Source organism: Sciurus carolinensis, chromosome 9 (assembly GCF_902686445.1).
Source record: "Sciurus carolinensis chromosome 9, mSciCar1.2, whole genome shotgun sequence".
Taxonomy (NCBI): Eukaryota; Metazoa; Chordata; class Mammalia; order Rodentia; family Sciuridae; genus Sciurus; species Sciurus carolinensis.
In genome coordinates this window covers 56,510,699-56,531,926 of record NC_062221.1, presented here as the reverse complement: position 1 = coordinate 56,531,926, position 21,228 = coordinate 56,510,699, and the positions used below count along the sequence as shown (strand labels likewise).

The 21,228-nt window shown below is 40.8% G+C and overlaps 1 protein-coding gene across 6 annotated transcripts in view; it reads left to right on the top strand.

The window, feature by feature from the left end:
• Positions 1-21,228, top strand: part of Dgkg (diacylglycerol kinase gamma) — a 207,793-nt gene that overhangs the window by 53,291 nt on the left and 133,274 nt on the right. For all 6 annotated transcript variants that reach the window (XM_047563810.1, XM_047563811.1, XM_047563809.1 and 3 more), the window contains exons 4-6: positions 7,207-7,372; positions 7,931-7,993; positions 17,497-17,667. In XM_047563810.1, the coding sequence (XP_047419766.1) occupies positions 7,207-7,372; positions 7,931-7,993; positions 17,497-17,667 (400 nt within the window). The remainder of the gene's footprint in view (positions 1-7,206; positions 7,373-7,930; positions 7,994-17,496; positions 17,668-21,228) is intronic.

Sequence of the window (21,228 nt, the reverse complement as noted above, 5' to 3'; positions counted from 1 at the left end):
TTTTTTTGCGGTACTGGGGATCAAACTCAGGGCCTTGTGCTTGCAAGGCAAGCACTCTACCAGCTGAGCTATCTCCCCAGCCCGCTGTTCTCCTTATTGTCAGCTGGTAACTGAGAAAATTAAAGCAATTAGAAAAGTTCTTCCACAAGTACTGACCCATGCACCCAACTAACAGTACCTTTTCTCCTGTAACTAGGAGAATATTGTTCCTCTTGTGCATTCAGTCCCACCCCGTTTTGGCCTGTATTCAGGCACTGATTCAAACACGTCTCCCCCAGTCCCTTTCCCTTTCTATCTCTATTTCTGTTTTTCGCACCAGCTTTCCTGCATATATTAGAATTTTCCCATTAACATATAAACAGGATTATTTTTCTTATATTTAAAAAATGTTCTTTTGACTCCACTTCTCCCCTCCAGCTGCCATCGCGTTTCTCTCATGTCCTTTATAGCAACACTATGCAAAAGATTTACCTATACTCATCTCCAAGTTCTTTTCTTCCTCCTTTCTTAAAAGTCCTTCGTTCAGTGTGTAACTTCCATTCCTCCACTGAAACCACTAGTCCAACTGGCCAGAGACCTCCACATGGCTAAACCCAATCACAGTCTTGCCCAGTGGCATTGGACATGGTTAGTCAAGTGCTCCTCTACTTTCATTTTATTTCAGGATACCACACTCTCCTGGTTTTCCTCTTACCCCTACACTTGACACTTTCCACTTAAAAATCAAATAGGAATCTCAAACTTACCATGAGCTAAATTAGTATCTTTGATACTCGTTTTCCCAGCAGTCTTCCCCATTTCAGTCAATGTCAGCTCCACTCTTCAAGTTACTCAACTAAAGCCATGGAGTCCTCATTGGCTTTTCTGTTGCTCTTGTAGCCCACATCAAGTTCATCTTTAAAATATACCTTCAAAACATATCCATAATCCAGTCACATCTCACCACCTGCACCACAACCATCCTCACCTGAGTTATCGCCATAGTTTGCTCAGATTATCCCAAGAGTCTGTAACTTGGGCTTTCTGCCTCTTCTCTTTTCCTTTATCATCCATTCTTCATACACATCCTGAACAATCTATTAGCTTATGTCAGAGATTGTCACTGCTCTATTCAAGATCTTCCAGAGTTCCCTCACCCCTACTCAGAGTCAAGGTCAGGTCAAGGTCTTTACAGTCTGCACCTCCTCAACTTTTACTTCTCTCCTCCTCTTCATTCCTCTCCAGCCACATCAGCTCGTGGGTGCTGTCTAGCAGGGCAGTGTTGCTATAGCCTCAGCACCTTTGCATTTACTGTGGCCTCTTCTTGGAATGTTTCTCCCCAGCATATCCATGAGTTTCATTCCTCAACTCCTTCATGTCTACGTTCAAGTCACCTTCTCAGTGATTGTCAACTTCTTTACCCCAAGTTTAAAGCCCTCTTTACTGACCCTTTCTGTCCTACTGTTTTGCTTTATTTTCTTCCTTAGTACTTTTCACCATCTGTCACACCATATCATTTACTTAATTAATTGTTTGTCTCTCCCACTAGAATATATTTGTTCATTGCTATGTCTCTGATGCCCAGAAGAGTATCTGGCTCATAACAGTTATTTGACAAATATTTATTGAATGAGTAAATGAATGCAAGACCCCTTCCATTTTCCAATTCAATGCATCTAACATTTCTTGGGCATCCAGGCACTATGCTGGGAACTACAGAAAATAAAAAGATGAAGAAGCATAGTTTCTACCTGCTGGAACTTACTCCTTACTGGCAGGGTCAAATTTAAGAGACACGACCCTAGAGTCATATAGTCTTACATTAGACTTCTACCTCTGCCATCAATCAGAATGTGACCTTGTAAAAGATTTCACCCCTTTTAGCCTTACTTTCCTCATCTGTGAACTGAAGATATCAACGACAACAAAACAAATAAAAATAAAAATAAACCTTAAAGTTTGTGACTGAGACAATTTTTGCAGTATCAATCACTTTACAGGACTCTTTAAAAATCATACTCATGACAACATGTATCCCATTTGTATACAATAATAATAAAAAAATAAAATAAAATAAAAATCATACTCATTACTACTCCTCTTCTGTCCCTTTTCTCCAGAATGTTTTAAACTCAGCTCCCTTTTCCCTGCTCCTAGGTCCTTTTATGAGGACCAGTTGCAGAAAAGGGACAGATCAGAAGGACTAACTTGGGGAAAGCTGGCCACATACTTATTCACATTGTCATCCATTCAACAAACCTGAGTCAATGCCTTTTCTACTGGACACTGGAAATGAATCAACAGAACCTGTGCTCTCTTGGGGTGCACCTGAGAGGAGCTTTGCCTAAAAGGCACTAATTGCTGGGAGAACGAAGCAGAAGGGAGGTTGCCAGAACAGGGGCGAGAATGAAAATGCACCATTTCAAAGAACATTCCTGAAGAGAAGCCATGCAGAGAAGATGGCAGAGCCAGCAAAGAACTCACTGCCCCGCACCTTCCTCCCCCAACTCCAAAAGCATGGGAACAAAGGCTGGCGGGGGCTGCTAATCAGCCTGTTTTCTCCAGGGATTGATGCAAGGGAAGAACAATTTGGTCGGGGCCACCATGGGTGTGAACGCCATGGGAGCTTTCGGAAGTCGGGAGGCAGGGGCAGCTTTTCTGTTAAGAGCACGTGGCCACCCCTGCCTCCGTCAGGCCTGGCCCCCATTCTTTGTAGGCCTGGCGCTGCTGCATCCCAAGGGAGCGCTGTCACTGGATTTCATTCTCTCACACAGTGCACCTGACTTCTAGTAGGTGTAATGTCATGGCATGGGGTTGGGAAAACAAGAAGGGTTTAATTTCTCCTGAGCTTGATGGCTTCCTGCTGCTAAAATGTCTCAATAAGAAAGGAGTTAGCTGTGGGAAGTGGTAAATTGCTAGGAAAGCTGGGACAGGAATAGAAGTTTACAGAATAGTGAGCTGTATCTGGCCATCATGAATGTGCCCTTGCCTGTCAGCACCAGTAGGTCCTCTGGGGACCAGACCAGTGACAGATAGCTAAAGAGGAGTCAAAACCCAGCAGAGCAAAATAAGCAAGTGGCTTGATGGTACTGTGAGCCTAGACTCAGACACACCAGAGCCCAAATTTCAGTTCTGCCACATGTTTTGTGACCTTGACCAAGTTATTTGTTGTCAGAATTTGTTTTATCCAAAAAATCACAGTAAGAGTCCCCTTGGCATTGTCATCTTGAGAATTCAAGTGTCCCATGCTTGATATGCCCTCTCTCTAGGTGTCCTCTCTTCTTCACCTGTGTAAGAATTAACATGCCCTCATGAAACAGGTTGCAGCAGTTGCAATTGCCCAGCTGGTTCCTACATAGAATTTGCTGCTGAGTTCCTTGGACCCGAACAATGAGGGTTCAATGATGTTACCCTACTGCTCTAAGAATGGACCACACAGTGGTTGTTAGGTAGTTTTGGTATAATATCCAGCCATTCCCTCCCCAATCATACATGATACATTTACTAAGTAGCTACTCTGCCCCTGGCCTGTGCTCATAAAGGACCTTCTTGTAACCCAGATATCACTTTGAGGGTGGCATGCAGTCACTTACTGAACTGATGATACTTGGAGGGAGTGGCAAGTAGAACTTTGCCAACCCTAGAACCTGTGACAGAGACAGCAGCAGACTAGGAGTCAGAAGATCTGGCTTCAGGCTTTATTGTGCCACTAACTAACTGGGACAAATCACTGAATCTCCTGAACCTGTGTGGCATGAGGAGACACAGTCCCCTCTGAAGCTTTTCTGGTTTGAATGTTCTGCATTTCCTGGTTTATTCTGTGCCATCCTCTGCTCTGGGATAGGGACATGAATGAATGGGCATAAGTTCCGTCATCATTGTTTTCTCAATTCTTATGGAACTCACCACTTCTCACCATATATTATAATTATTTCAATACCTTTATGGCATATGTAACTCCAAGTCTCTTAAGGTGTGAACCCCTGTCTGATTCAATGGTGTGTTCTCCACTAGTACCTTGCACAGACACCAGGCCATTCTTGAAGTGCACCAACTAGGAACCCATCATCCATTCAAAAATCTATCAAGGCACTGTGTTTAGTGGTTTAGGGAATATAAAAATGAAATAAAACCTTCTAGGAACTCTAGTACAAAAAATAAGATATGTCACAAATAACTACATAAATACAGAGCAGTATATATGAGTGTCACAAGATAGGAACCAGGGTTCAAATTGTAGGAATTCAGGTACAGGAGAGCCTGTCAGGCTTCCTGGAGGAAGTGGTCGCTCAACTGGGCCTTAAAGCCTGGCTAAAATGTTAACAGGTGGAGAAGGAAGTTGAGTGAAGTTCATAGAGACTTGGTCAGAAAAGAATACAGAGACCAGCATGAACAGAGTGCATAATTACACATAGGGAATGATAGCAGAAAATACCAGAATGGTCTGAGAGCTTGAAGTAGCTGCAAATTCTGGTTGGAGGGGATTACACAGGAGACTCCGAATCCCAAAGATCTCAGAAAGTACACAGAATGATCCACTGGACCATCAGAACACTACATATTAGACTTCCTATTTATATTCACTTTTATTTCACCTAGTTTCCTTTTTGCTTGTATTTTATAATGTGTAGTACAGGAGCACAGTACTACATTAACTCGTTCTTGGGCAGTTAGAAGTCATGGAAAATTTTTGAGTGGGGAAGTATCAGAGTTGTACTTTGGGAAAGCAAACTGGCAAGCATGGACAAGACAGATGGGAGAATAAACAGATGGAGGTGGGGACAAGGAAGCCCTGGAGAGGTATTGTATTGGTCCCAGTAAGATACATGAAACAGAAGTCAGAAACTGATGGGGCAATGGACATAGAAAAGGTCTGGATATGACAGACATTACTGAGTAACAGTGGACAGAAGGAAGGAGTGACTAGTCTCAGATCGTTGAGAGTTCAAAGTTGAGTCTGGAATCTTGGAAGAATTTCTGTTGTTGACTTTAACAGAAAGGATCTGGTTTAGGGAGGAAGCTAATAGACGTTTAAAACTTGAGATCTTCTAGCCAGTTTCCTTACCCTACTGAAGAAGAAACTGAGGATGAAAGAATGTGATAGATCTGAGACCATTGACAGGTATCCTGAGTCTCACACTGATTTTGTTTTTTCACAGCATGTTAGACTTTGTTTAACTAAACTTTCTTTTTGTTAAATCATTTAGTACAATCTGTTTTCCAGAAATATATTATTCCAATAGTTTTCAATACTATTAATCAAGAAATTAACAGTACATTTTGGAGCTCAAAACTACAGCTTAAAACAGTACTGTCAATTAAAATAGTTTGAAAAGACAATGCAAAAGAGCTTTTTGAAACAAGTTAATAAGTAATAATGCCATTAGCAAATACTCCATCAAATCAACATAGAGAATGAAGAGAACCAAAATAGAAACAGTTTCAAGAAAAAAGACTGAAACACTGTCAAGAAGCCAAAAATTAGAAAATCTAAAAAGAGATGTTTGCATGTACAACCTCCAAGACAGCAGGTTCAGAGATCGAGAGCTAGCATCCAAACTGAATGGAATGAAAGAGGTAAGGAGGGCTAGCATGGTCTCCTTGGAGAAGTTGGAAGGGAAAGATAAGGAGGATAGTCTACTAGTTCCAGCAGGCAGCAATTTCTTCAGAACAGTAACGTGGAGCAAACTTGCTGGTAGAAGTCAAGTAAATGCTGGAAGATGCAACCAGTAGAAGCAGGGGTCACTGTGGGTGGGTCACACCCAGAAAGTAGGAGGAAAAGATTTTGTACGGGGAATAAGGAGAAGAAGGGACATTCTAAGGTGATGTGACTGTGGAGACAGAGAGGAACAGAAAGAATGTGGACCAGAGGGACATGGACTCAGAAACAGAAAAGGGACAGAGATGGACAATCGTCACAATAAATGCAAATCTACACGTGCTGGGTTCCCTTATTCTGACAGGAGCTTTTGTCTAACCGAGTCAGTCTTCTTCCTCTCTGCAAAGGAGGTCTCTAGAACAGCCCTGCCTGGGGCTCGACACAAATTGCTTGATGAGCTCCTAGTAGGGTAGGTAGGGATCATTTGATTGTAGGGCCAAGATTTGGAACCCAGACTTGACCGTGCACATGCACGTCAGCTCCTGGTTCTGAGAAGGCTCCCAGAGCTCCCAGAATGGACAAGGGGTTAAATGCTATCAACATTTTGATGGTAGCACCAAGTAGGCTCCCCCAAGGGGATTTTGTTCCCATGGCTGTTATTATTCACAAAAACCAGCACAGCAGATTTTGAAGTAGTGCTTCCTAGGCTGGTTTCCAGGAGCATCTGCCGATTTGATGAAGAATCTGATGCCATGAAAGCACAGCCAGTGATGACTCACTCCACACTGTTGTTGTCGTTGTTGTTGTTGAGTGTTTGCTGAGTGCAGCAGCTCTTTCTGGCACGGATGCTCCAAGCCTGGGACCAAAAGCCAGGCGGTACCGGGGGAGACGCAGCAGGGAGAGGGTCTAGTTTTTGGCATGTCTCTTGGTTCTACCTTCTGTCCTTGGCTTCCTACTCTTCTCCTGGTGCCTAAAACCTTCACAAGGACATGTTTCGAGAAGCAGCTGAGCCGACACACACAATCCCCTGTCATCTTGGGATCTGTCCAGGGAGGATCAGAATGATGAAAGTAATGAAGGATGGAGCTTGTCCTTTTCTCTTCCAGATCTCTCCTATTTTCTGAGACCTGAATACTGAGGAATCGCATCCCTTATGGCACAGGAGGAAAATCAGGATATCACAGAACCATTTCTTTTCATTATGTTTTCAATTGTGTCTTTCTTCCTCTTAGCTGGGATTCCAGGGCACTGACCTCGACCCTGTTCTCTAAAGCCATGCTCCTCCCAGGCAAGGCAGAGCCCTCCACTTCCAGATCTCACTCTCTATCACCCCCTTTCAATCCAAATTTAGACCACATCCTATCTTGTTATGTAATCCTACTCTGGTTTTGTACCCAATGAACCCTGATGTACAACTGCCAGTGTTTTACATCCCACCTCCTGTTTCCTGTGCCTATCATTCTCTGTCACCTCCCTGGCCCTTTCCCTCCTGTTCCCATCAACTGCTCTACTTTCTTTGCTTCCTTCTTCATTTGTCTCACCTACCATTTTCCTGCCTCCTTTTCTATCTTTCCTTCCTCCCTGCCCCTTCGCTCCCCTACATTGACTTTTCTTTTTGTCCCTCTCAGCCAGTTAGCTATGATGTCTTCAAGCTGTTCATGAGAGCATACCTGGAGGTAGACCTTCCTCAGCCACTGAGCACACACCTCTTCCTGGCCTTCAGCCAGAAGCCCAGACATGAAACTCCTGACCACCCAAAGGAGGGAGCCAGCAGCAGTGAGCCCAGTGGCCCAGGTACATGAACCAGTTTTTCCCCAAGATGAGAGGATGCAAAGCCACAAGCACAAGCTGTATTTCTAGAGGGTCTCCTGAGCAGAGTCACTTCCCTGTGGGGTGAGAATGGGGATGAAGAGACCAAGACTTCTTTCTTCATAGGACCTCATAGGAAGTCCTGTCTGATGATTCCCTTGTTAAGAGGAATAAATACAAGAATAATTCCTGCCACTCGGGATCAGAGGGTAGGATGGGAGAACACAAACTAACAAGTGGCAATAGGACAAAAGCCCTCAACAAAAACTCTGATTTATAAATGGAGCATATTCAGCCCATGTCCAGGCAGGGCTAGTATAGGACTGTCAGAGGAAGGGAAAGGCATGGCCATTGTCTTCCTGGAGCTTGGGCTATAAGAGGGGAGACACAGCCTACTCCAATCAGTGAGCATGAATCCAGTTGAAAGTAACCCTGGAACAGAGACACAGCCTACATGAACATATCATATGGGAAGGTCCCCTGCCTGTGTCTCTAAGAAGCTGGAGGACCTAAGACTAACATCTAACTCTTTTCATTCCCCAGATTCTAATGTGCAGAATGCAGATAATGGTGCCAAAGCAGACGAGGCTTGTGCCCCTGATACTGGTGAGTCTTTGGAATATAAGATTTGGGGAAGAAATAGAAAATACTCATCCTTGAGGGGAGCAAGGATACCTAACTGCCAATTTTGTCTCCACATAATTGTGAAACTGTAAACAGAACTTTCCTTATGTTGTCTTCAGAACCTCCATCTCAGGGACTCTTCCCATTTGAATGTTCCAGTATTCCAAGGTTAGGTAAAGGTTCTTGCTTCACTTGTCCTGGAACCAATGTTTATCTCTGACAGGTCTGCCTGCCCAGAGACAGCAAAGCATTCTCAGGAGCACTGTGGGTGTGTGTGGGTATGCTTGCGAGTGTGCATACACACAGGGTGGCTTGAAGACTGAAATACAGATGATTCTATCAATAGATGGATGAAGAGGGTACAGCAAGAGTAGGAGTGTGCCCTGACTGATTTTCAACAATAAATACACACACATTTGGCTATATAAATTAGGAAGTTGCTAATAAATTTAATACGAGGAAGCCAGCTACAATTGTTTTGAAGATATATTTGCCAGACACCTTTTTTATTACATATTCCTCTAACCTTCATAATCACATCACTTCACACAGGAGGAATAGAGACTTTAAGAGTTTATATATGAGACAAGATTCCACCACACTTGTCTAACCTCCAGGTCCCTGCTCTCTTTCCTATACAGAGAGAGGAAGCAGTGGTTTCTCTTTAGGTACCTAATGGTTTACTTCTTTGTAAAGTTGCCATTTTGGTTAGTTCCTGGTGGAATAAAGTCTACACACTCAGTGGGGCTATTGTAGTGCCTGTTGTCCACAGGCACCCCCCTGGGCTGTGACAGATGTGGAACCTTCCTTGATACATTTATCAGCAGAAAGTCATTCCTCTGTGCTGCTGACAGGCCCAGACCCAAGGCAAGAAGCTCCTGAGAAAACTGGAAGAAGCAAAGGTTACCATCTTTGACTTCCATCCTCATGTCCATTACAAATTTCCTGGTCATTTTCAACCTAAGTTTTATCAGGCAATAGAGCATATTGGTCAAGAATCTGGACTTCAAAGTCAGACTGCCTGGGTGAGATTCCCAGCTCTGACACCACCTAGCTCTATAACTGGGGACATGTTTGAACAATGTCTCTATGCTTTAGTGTCCCATTTGTAAAAGGAAATGATAATATGAATTTCTATGAAGATTAAGTGAGTTACATGTGTGAATGCTTAGAACCGTGCCTGGCACGTATAACATTAGTCTTTAGTTCAATAACACTAGCCATTGTGATTCAGGCCACTACAGAGGTATACCCTGTTCTTAACTCATCATGACCTGCCATGGTCTGCACCCTTGGCCTCCCAGTGTGTCAACTACGCATCCTGTTCTCACGGGAAATCACTCTCCCAGGTTGCTCCTGAACCTTCAAATATAAAGTTGAGAGAGTTGAACCTTGTTTACTGTACATTATCATTTTTTCGAAAATATAGGTACATGAGGTTGAATTCAAGAACTTGGGATGTACCTAGGGAATAAGAATGTGGTTTTATTATATTTTTCATATATATATACACATATATATGTATATGTATATACAAGACAGATAAGAGATACTACAACTAAAGGAGAAAAAAGAAGTAATTGTAACAGAGATCCAGGACTACAGTTTCTTCAAGTGGACATTAAATACAGTTTTAATCTTTATTCCAGTCACAGACAAAAGGAAATTAGAATTATTATGGAATTTTCATTGTTAAACTGAAGGACTGATGAGATTTTTAAAAATTCACTATGATGGGAGGCAGAGCATGGTTTGGAAAGGAGAGTGGCCTCTATCTGGATTATAAGCTTTTCAAATTGTAGGCTGCTCATGAAGCCCCAGAGAGCCAGAATGAAGAGCATCAGTGTTTCCTGATGCCTTTGGGGACCACAGTAGAACCAGGCCCTATGAAAGTATGGGCTTAACCATGCCTGCTCAGCACTTCACCACCCATGCTCAGGCCAGAGCCCCTTGATAAAGTGAATTTAAGACATATAAAGTCTTACCTGGAATAGAGGAAGCATATTCTGACATAAATCATCTTAATAGTAAGAAGAAAAGGGAAAAAGAGAAGTTTTGAGATTTTAAACTCCTAAAAAGAAAATCAATGGTGAAAAACACCCTACCCCAAATGCTTTACCCAGAGACTATTTATTTTAGTCCAAGTATCTGCTATCTCAAGAGTTACCTAGGAGAAATTACATTTCTTTCTTGATGTTTCAAATTGTCTGAGCAGGGTATGTTTTAGTGGCTGAAGATTCTGAGGTATCAAGGAAGAATTTACTGCAAAGAAGTCATTATGTGATATTTGAGAAAAGATGATGGATAACCATAATGGAATTTGACAGATTTATGGACCCACCATGCTAATTTTCAATAACTATATCATTATGGAGCTGAAAGAGAAACTTCCAAAGATTTCTTCCTGGAGAAGTGATTTGCAGTACACCATTTTCCTTGCTTATACAGAAAATCATGTGGTCAGATCATGAAAGGGCACTTATCTGATTCTTGGCCCAGGAGGATGTATAACACTTTTTTTCGTCTTCTTTTTTTTTTTTTTTTGAGACTTGAGGTTTAAAGGAGAAAATCTTTTTCTTCTAGGCCCCCTTCAATAGATGTCTTAATTAGATGCCCCTGTTCTTCAGAAACAAGAATCAGGGCCAGGCAGATGCCACATAGAGGCCTCTGCCAGCAAGGAAGAGCCAAGTCCTGAAATCACCAGAGATTAGACCATCTGTTGAAAATCCCAACCCTTTGCTTGTTCCCAAGCAGAAGCCAGAGGGAAGAACTAATTCTCATTTGATAGACCTCTCTACACCTATCAGATCAGTCTCCAAGCTCAGATCTCACACAACCCACTTCAAGTTATTCATTCCAGAACTAGGAGTACATGCTTGTCTCCATAAGGCACTTAGAGATGGTCTTCAGTCATTGGTTCAGTCTATCATTGTCATGATGTCAGCTCAGGAAGGACCCGGGCTAAATGAAGAGCTTTAGTTTCCTGGTTTTAATTTTGTTTCTTAGGCTGTTGAGATATTTCAGCAATTCAGAATATTGGAGTCTCAGGGAAAGTCCCCTGTTTCAGAGAGTTTTGTTTTATTGTTTTTAGTATTCCCCAATTATAAAAGCAGTTTACTCACATTGTAGAAAATTTGAAGAGTACAAAAAGGAAGGAAAAGAAATCAACAACAAAGAGCAGTGATTTTAAGAGGTTGGGAGAGGAAGGGTTGAATAGGGAAAGCACAGAGGAATCTCAGGGCAGTGAGACTCTTCAGTATGGCATGACAATGGGTGAGACGTGTCATTACACATGTATCCACGCTCAAAACTTGTCCAATGTTGGGGGCTGTGCCATGCGGACATCGCCAGGGTGGCACCTGACAGTCAGCCAGAGGTTGTCAGCAGCGAGGAGGTTAATTGACATAAGCACACTCAGGTGATTTATCATCCACGCACACAATGCATGCGCATGTGTTCTTGAGCACTCCTAATCGTGCCTGCTCGGACATCTAGCTTCTTGCCTAATCTTTGCATAAGAGGTGTGGCCCTACTCTCCGCCTCCTGGAGGTGATATAAGCGGGTCGTAGGCAGAAGGCGGGCGCCACAGTAAGGAGCAGCAGCAAGCAGAGAAAAGCAGCAAGCAGAAAGAGAAGCAGCGAATAGGGGCAGCAGCAAGCAGAGAGAAGCAGCACACCTTTAGCACATACTCCTAGCACGCACCTGTAGTTCACAGGATGCAGGATGCACCTTTAAGAAGAAGCTGCAGAAACCTAAGAAGAAATAGATCTCTGATAAGCGTAGAAGCCTTTCTTTCTCTATCTTTCTCTCAGTCTCTCTCCCCTCAAAGATTCTTTCTTATGCAAAGTCTCTCTCTCTCTCCCTAAGAAAAGCCTTTCTTCCTCTATAGCCCAGGGAACAAGTGAATAAGCCAGAAAGCAGCCCACTAAAGAAAGATAGTAAAAGTAGTTCGTTTCCAGTCCACCACCCATAAAGACCCGCGCAAATTGTTGCTGCAGGCAGTAACAAATATCCGCAGATTTGGTACCGCAAAGAGCCAGTGACAGTCCAACACCAAGAGTGAACCCTAATGTAAACTGTGGCTTTCAGGTGATAATGATGTGTCAATATAGGTTCATCAACAAACATTCCAGCCACTCTGGTGAGGAACCTTGCTGCATGGGAGGGAGGCTGCACATGTGTGGGAGCAGGGGATGTGAAAAATTTCTCTCCATACCTTCTTTTAATGTTGCTGTGAACTGAAACTACTCTTAAAGTTTGTCTTGGAAAAAAAAAAAAAGAAGCAACAAAAATACAACAATACAATTACCTGTATGTATATGTGTGTGTGTGTGTAATTTACTTGTAAGAAATTTTTTATAGAATGATGATCAGACTGTATGTAATTTTGGATCCAGATTTGTTTTTCACTTAATATTATATTCACAAAAATTCCCGTCGTTCAAGGAAAAACATCAGTTTTCATGCAAGCCCCTCCCTCTGATAGATGGAGAAACCAAGCAGGGAATAAGCTTATTTGTGCAAGATCATACAAAAGTTAGCATAAATGCAGTGCAAGAATCCTTGTCTTCTGCTTCTTGCTTGGTGCTCTCTCCACTATACTACACTGTCCAACTGGAAGGATAAGGTAATACAGAGACTAGGGAAGAAGGTGGGACAAGGCAGGTCTGCCCAAGAACCTTCACATGAAAGATTTTGTGATGGTATCAGGAGAGAACCTCTGGGATCTGGAAGAGGACATTGGCTGTTTTTTCACTGGTGGGACCTGAGGATGTATTCCGGTGGACACAGGTTAGGGATATTTCATGTAAGGTGGCATGAGAAGGAAGGACAACAACGGGACAGTGTCAATGCCCCTCAGTCCTCATGGACCCCAGCATCTCCATGCAGGAGTGAACACTAAACTCAAGGAAAACTAGAACAATGATTCAAGATCCACACATAGCTTTAGTGATGCAAGGATCTTAAGGAAAGACTGTAATAAAGTCTAAAAGAAAAGTTTCATTAAGGTAAAATTGGCATAAAATAAATTGCACATGTAACTTGTATAATTAATAAGTTCTGATATATGTATACACTTGAAAAAAACAGTACAATCATCAATATAATGAATATATCCATGATCTCCAAAAGTTTTCTTTGTAATTCCTTTCTTCTACTCTGCCAGCTCTGATCTGCTTTCTGCCACTCTATATTAGATTGCATCATCTGGATTTTATATAAATTGAATCCTATAGTGTGTACTTTTTTGTCTGACTTGTTTCATTCAGCATAATAATTTTGAGGTTTATCCATTTGTGTGTATGAATATTTTAGTTACTGATTACTGCTCTAGCATGTAGATATTCCACAATTTGTCTATCCATTCATCTGTTGATGAACATTTGGGGTTTTTTGTTTTGTTTTGTTTTATTTTGGTATGAGGGATTGAACCCAAGGGCACTTAACCAACACACCACATCCCCAGCCCTTTTTTATAGTTTATTAGATACAGAGTCTCACTGAGTTGCTTAGGTCCTCACTAAGTTGCTGGGGCTGAATTTGAACTCATGAACCTCCTGCCTTAGCTTCCTGAGTTGCTGGGATTACAGGTGTGAGCCACCGTGCCAGTCAACATTGGGTTTTTTGATATTACATATAAAATTGCTGTGAATATTCTTGCACAAGTCTTTGTCAGGACAGCTTTTATTTTTCTTGGGTAAATAGCAAGGAATAGAATGACTGGGTATAATACAGTAGGTATTGGTATACATTTAACTGTATACAAAACTGTCAGACTCTTTCCAAAGTGGTCAAACCATTTTTTATATCTAACAGCTGTGTGTGAGAGTTCCTGTTGCTCCGCATCCTCAACAGGTGGTGTGATGGTCTCTTTATTTTTAGTCATTCTATGTGTGCAGTACTATCTTATTGTGGTTTTAGTTTACATTTCCCTAATGACTAATGATGCCGCACATCTCTTCTTATGTTTAATTGCCTGCTGTATATCTTCTTTAGTAAAGTGTTCAAATCTTTTCCCCATTTTTAAATTGGGTTGTTTTGCTTTTGCAATGAGTTTGAAGAGTTCTTTATATAGTGTGGATGCAAGTTCTTTACCAGGTATTGTGACTTTGAAAATATTTCCTCCCTGACAGTGACTTGTCTTCTCATTCTCTGTCTTTGAAGAAAAAAAAAGTTAATTTTTATGGAATCCAATTCATCATTTTCTATCTTTTATGAATTGAGCTTCTGGTATTATATCTTAGAAATCTTTCCCTAACTCAAGATCAAAGAGAACTAACATTTAACATACTGGGGTTTTCAATCCTTGAATATAACCTATCTCCTTATTTCTTTAGATCTCATTTAATTTCTTTTTATATATTAGTTGGGTTCAATTTTGTTAAAATTTTATTAAGAACTTTTGCACTTACCTTAATTGATATGCATGTTCTTTTCTTGTATCATCTTCAGTTTTGGCTTTAGAATAATGCTGGTCTAATAAAATGGGTAGAATTAAATTTTCTGGGAGAATTTCTGTAGAATTCATATTATCTCTTCTCTAAATGTTGGGTACTGGATATTTTTGCATTCCTATACATATTCTTAAGCTTCGTTTGGGGTATAGTTAGATTATTTGAAAATTATTTGGTAGGAGAGGTCTAGCTTTAAATTTATTAGGCAGAAACAGGCCAAATTTGCCTCACTGTAGAGGAAACTCTTCTGAGTACTCTGCTCATAATTTGGGAATTACAGGGGTTATCTGCCTAGTTAATGAGAACAGACATTATTCCTGATTCTCCTAGCATTCCAGAGGTTGTTTCTCTAACCCTGGTTCTTTCCCCACCTCAGGTAGCTAGCTTCCTCATACCAGAGTACTAATCACCACTCAGTTGAATAAGAGTAACTCTCTGCTGTTCTATAAAGGGGACCTTCTACATATGTCTGGAGTTCTCTCCTATGAAGTTCCCTCTGCTCCAGCACTCTGCTCGGTGACCTCTGCCACTTTGGGCTCCCCATTCTCCCAACCCCATCTCAGCCCAGCGAGATAGCCAGATCTGCCTGGGTTCCCCCTCCCCAAGTGCAACCCAGGAATTCTTTCCAAAGAGTAAGATGTGACAATTGTAGGAGTCATCTCATTTGTTTCCTATCTTCGCAGGGATCACTGTTTGTTGTTACCTGATATTAATGCCCTTGGAAACATTGTTTCATGTCTTCTGTCCAGTTTTTTAGTTGTTTCAGGTAGGAGGATAAATCTGGTCCCTGTTACTCTGGGTTAAAGTTGAAACCATCAATAATGTTTCAATGGATGAATAGTCTGAGGATATAGCAATAACTTGGGGTATTAGTAACTACTCAGTACAAAGGACTTGTCTCATTTATCTTCTACATTATTGTTGCTTTTCTATGACTTTTCCTCCACTGGTGATTTTAATATTTCTGTTGCATATGTAATTTTATTATAATCCTCCCCTATCTCACTATCCAAGTTTTTATCCCATCCAATTGTATTTTTATCTCTACTCGCTCACCCCTGAGGGTTTCTGCTCTTGTTTCATAAAGGTTATATCTTCCTGTAACCTACTGAGGGTCTTGTCCAGTAGTAAATTATGTTCAAAGATCTGGTCCTCTGAGACTTCAGAATGAAACATCCTTTTCTTATTTTGTAGCTGTTATAAGCTCCATTTTGGTCTCTTCATGGAGCCCTTTGTAGCACACAGAGTACAATAGTCTCCCCTACTGTCCCTTTGAATCCCTTCAGACTCACAACCTAAGCCCCAAGACCTGGCAGGCTTCCATCTAGCACAGCTCTTCTGTCCTGAGATGGACTCCCATTGCTTGGCTCTTTGGTTCTCTGAATGAAGAGTGTCCAGGCCACATGAACTTCTCCAGCAGGTATTACCATCAAGGCTGTCTCTGTCTCTGTCTCTGTCTTCAGCACTTTATTACTTGCTAAAATTGTATTACTGGGTGGTTTTACAACACCTAAAATAGATTTTCCACTGCCAGTCTTCTGTTTATTCCCTGGTCAGTTGTTTTCTGTGAGGTGTATGTGCCTGCTGGGTATAAAGTGATCATTTCTGATGAGTATGGACGTAGAAAGGCTGAGGAAAGAGAGAAGACACTCAAAGTACATCAAAAAATAGATCGACACTGGATGACGTGGCATACACCTGTAATCCCGGCAACTTGGGAGGCTGAGCCAGGAGGATTGCAAATTGGAGGCTATCCTCAGCAACATATCGAAATCCTGTTTCAAAATTAAAAGGACTGGAACTTTTAAGTGGTAAAGTGCCCCTGGGTTCAATTCCTAGTACCCTTCCCCCAAAAAAGTTAAAAAAAAAATATATATATATATATATAATTCACACAGTAAAATATAGCTGCTTGGTTTTCTTTTTAGTACTAAACCTTATATTTCTGAACTAGAACACAGTATGGGGGAGACAATTCTTTTAAGAGAGAAAATTTTAGAGGGAAAACTTACTCTATTCCTGGGATACAATAAGTGTGTTTGTCAGCTTTCCATCACTGTGACAAAATACCTGAGAATAAAAACACAAAAGAGGAAAGATTTATTTTGACCCAGTTTCAGGGGTTTCATTCCATAGTCAGCTGGCTCCATTGCTTTTGGGCCTGTAATGAAGTGGTGCATCGTCACAGAGAAGGCATTGTAACAGATGGCCTCACCTCACTGAAGTGAGAAATGAGGACAGTGGACAAAATATAGTCCCCAAAGGACCACTCCGAAGGACTCACTCCCTTCAACCTCATTCCCCCACCTTCCAGTAGCATTCAATTATGAACCCACCAATAGACTGACTAGTTCATTGATGGGATTAGAGCCTTAATGATCCAATCACTGCCCCCAGGCCCCACTTACTGACATTGCTACATGGGGGGCCAGATCTTCAACACATGAACTTTGGGGGACATTCTAAAACCAAACCGTAGCAATAAGTCATTTTCTACATTTTCTTTTCTTCAACTGATGAAGTTTGCAATTAGTTAAAGTTCTTCCTTGTTTTTGGAAATTATTGATTGTCAGTTCTACTATTCTCTATTGAATATTCATCTCTGTCTTTAAATGAGTTTAAGAATAAAAGTATGCATATATTAGTAAATGACTATGGATGATTTGCCATCTTGAAATGCCAAAATTACTTCTACAAATTGGGTGTATTCCCTAACTAAACAACATTCACCAGTTGACTATTAACATTATCAAGAGTCACTATCATCTTTTCTGAAGAGTTACCAAGAATAGATGGATTTCTTACAAGGATATAGACTCTTAAAAGGGTCCTAATGAAGTCCGTTTAGAGAATATAACCTCCACAAGCCAGATTTCTAGGACCACCGATTTGATCATATCTATGGAACTCAAGCTTTTGAAGACACCAATATAACAGTCTTAACCTCTACCATGAAGAGATTAGGGAAACAAAGAGGGATTAGTACTAAATATAAAGTTTCCATGAATGCTTTCCTTTTTTCCATTGCAGACTCCAAGATGGTGGAGAAGCAAGTACCAGCTAAAAACCAAGTGGCTGCCACCCCACTGGGAGCACCGGCTGCCCTGTCTTCAAGCCCAGATTCCCCAGTAGTGTTCCTGAAGGATGTTGTGTGTTACCTCTCTCTGCTGGAGACGGGGAGACCTCAAGATAAACTAGAGTGTAAGTGCTTACCCTGTCAAGGGGCTTCGGCTTTTTCCTAGAGGAGGATCTGGGGTCCTGTCAATCATTCTATAACACACTGAAGATTGATCTAGGCTCATGGGTATGGGTCCTACCTCTTTGGGGGAGTTTTCTCTGTCCTGCTGCCAGCAGTGATTGGAATGTTTCCTAAAACCCACCCTAAGACACAGTGCACTTATATGTAGGGTAGGAGGGGCATCTAAGACCTTGACTGTGAGAACCAGAATTTGGAAAGGGGAGAAGTGCTCATCTAGGGGTCAAGACTCCTTTGCTTGGCTGGCAGGGCTTTTGAAAGCCTCCAATTCGAAAGCTACTGCCTTCTCTAATGGTTTTTTCCAAGAAAACATGTTCAATATCTGACCTCCTTCTCTTTCCTATTTCATAAAGAAGCAACTCTTTAACCATGAGGAATTCTGCCCCCTCTCCCTTGGGTTCTAATCAACCTCTGTCATGGTAATGTTTATTACATGTCTTCCCCACTCTCTACCCAGAAGCTCTTTGGTCTCTGGAGAAAGGGGATTAGTTAATTAGAATTGAGCTTGGTTTCATGGTGCTGCAAAGATGGTTTCAAAAACATATCTTCAGGAAGAGAGTAAGAGCTGGGGCAGAAGGAGCTTGTAGTCTTGAAAAGGCTCAGCCCAGGAGTTGCTTCACTGGACTCTGAGAAACTGCAGCATGCTTTTTAGAACAGGGGATGATGGGACCTTGTTTAAAAAAAAATACCTATTATCTTTGCTTCTCTTGGGAACTCAAGTAGACAGACGGGAGGAAAAAAACATATACTTTATAGCAAAAGTCAAATTTCCAGTTAGTAATAAGACTAGTCAACAAAACTTAAACATTAGCACAGGAAGTCTGCCAAAGGTTAACCCTGCCAAAAACAAAATGAAACAGTCTGCTCATTAGCCCAGCTTAAAATCTCCCCCATAGGTTTGAGGTGTTAACAATTGCAAGTCTTAAGTGCTAATTTGGTAGCAAATGTAGCAGATTTCTGTTTTCTTCTGGCTAATGTTAAAAGTGAAATGTCAAATTATTTTCAACATCAAGCTGGATTTTGAGTTTTAGGCATTATATTTATTAATAACTGCCAAGGAGAAGGTAGCAAATTCTTCCTATCAGTGACTCTCAGACTGAATCTTGAAATGGCAATGTAAAGAAACTTCAGAGTTTCTGTTATAAAAAAATCTCAAAGGTAGCTAAAAGTAAAGAGCACAATGAATACACGCATAGGTCTTAACTCCAACAAGGACCAAATTCTGGTCAATCTTGTTTTGTTTATACCTCCCGACCATGCCCTCTGCCTCAAGGAAATTTGTCTCAAGCAAATTCTAGGCATCACTTAATTTCATCAGTAAATTTAATATGTACTAAAGTCACTGGTTCCTTCTTAAATAAAACCACATCACCATTATCACATCTAAAGACAATAATTCCTTACTATTATCAAATATTCAGCCAGGATTCAAATTTTCTGAATTAATTGTTTCTTTGAATCCAAGTCCAAAGAAAGTCCCTATGTTGTCATTGGTTATTATGTCTCTTCGATCTCTTTTTATTTCTTGGTTCCCTCTCCATTTTGCCAATTTTTTTCCTTGCAAATTTGTATTGTAGAAATTTGGTCATTTGTTCTGTAGAGTTTCCATTTTCATTTTTTTAATGTAATGACATCAGCTCAAATCCTTCCCTAATTTTAGTGATTGAAAACAAGTTAAACTTTTCTTTTTAAAAACCACGCATGTGCCTTTTGGGAAGTAATAATCTGAAATCTCACCTATTGCCAATGCTATGTACTTGAAGCTACATACTTGAAGTGCATTTTGTTATTTTAAAATGCATCTCATAGTAACCCTAGATGGTTGATAGGATTATTCTCATTTTACATGTAAGCACAGGGAGGTTGAAAGACTTGCTTGAGAAAACATCACTGAAGGTGGGGCTGTACCCTCAGCTCTTTCTAGTTCTATGATTCATATGTAGTCGGACCAGAAACAGGTGCTTGTTAGACTAGCACCTGGGCCCAGATTCCGGAACAAGGCTGGTGGGAAGCTCTGTCCTTCTTTCCATTATTCGACCATCTGTTCAGGGAGTAAGCAGCATACACTGCATGCCCCTGACCAGGACATTCTGACCAGGACATTCTGAGGAGTCACAAAGAATCAGAAGCCCATGGTCCTACTTCCAAAGAACCTAGACTCCATCAGGTACACACCACTGAAAAAAAAAAAAAAATACAAGGTGCAGGGACACTAAAACATCTGGAGGGCAATTTAGTGTGACCAGCATGTCACACTAAATGAGAGCAGGGTCAGCTGGGAGAGGTTCCACGAGAAAGCGGCATGATGAAGAGCTTAAAGAATGAGAGGAAGAAAGAACTGCTTAGCGCTGCTTCCTACCCTGCTTACTTCAGAGACCACAGAGACCCCCCTCTCTGTCCTTTGGATGAATGAAATATAGGTTTCCACACAAATGTTCTCCCTGACATGCAGATGCTGACTCAGAATAGGTAGAAGGGAGGAGTGGAGGTTCACCAGATTGGGACATTGGGGAATTGGGAGAAAAAAAGGGGGATGGGAATGGGAAAGACAGTAGAATGAATCAGACATAACTTTCCTATGTTCATATATGAACACACAAGCAGTGTAACTCCATATCATGTACAGTCACAAGAATGGGAAGTTATACTCCATGTATGTATGTATATGTCAAAATACATTGTACTCTTGGTTTAACTAAAAGAGTATAACTAAATAGAACAAATTTTATAAAAATTCAATTAAAAAAACTCAAAAAGAAATATGTTTCCATGTTCTATAAATGAACTTTCAGTCTAATTCAAATTTCATTCCCAGATCTTCTTTATATACATCACCTCCCTGAAGCTGGAACATAACTGAAGACCTTTGTTTTTAAATAATACGTTGTCATTAAAAAACAAAAAAGACATACAGGCTGAGCATTCCTAATCTGAAAATCGAAAATCTAAAATTCTCTAATGTCCAAAACATTTTGAGTCTCGATATTATGTTACAAGTGGAAAATTCCACACCTGACCTCATGTAATAAGGTCACAGTCAAAACACATGTACACAAAAAAAAATTATATAAAATTACTTTTGGGCTATGTACATATGAAATATAAGTGAATTTTGTGTTTATATTTGGGTTCTATCCACAAAATATCTCATTGTGAGTATGCACATATTGCAAAATTTTTTTAAAAATCCAAAACCCAAAACTCTTCTGGTCCCAAGCATGATAAATAAGGAACCCTCAACCTGAAATAGCTTCTGTGGTAGTATTTGCCTTTTAAGATTGTTACTGAGGATTAAGTAATAATGATGAAGTACATTTAACAGTACCTGGTTCATATTATATGCAATATACAAATGTTCACTAATAAAATATATAGTACCTGTTGAGTACATTTCCATGCACTATCAATTTGGTATATCAGTTGTATTCTAATCCTCAAAATAACTCTAGGAGTAAGAAATTACTATAATTCCCATTTTACAGATAAGGAAACTGAGCCCAAAGAAA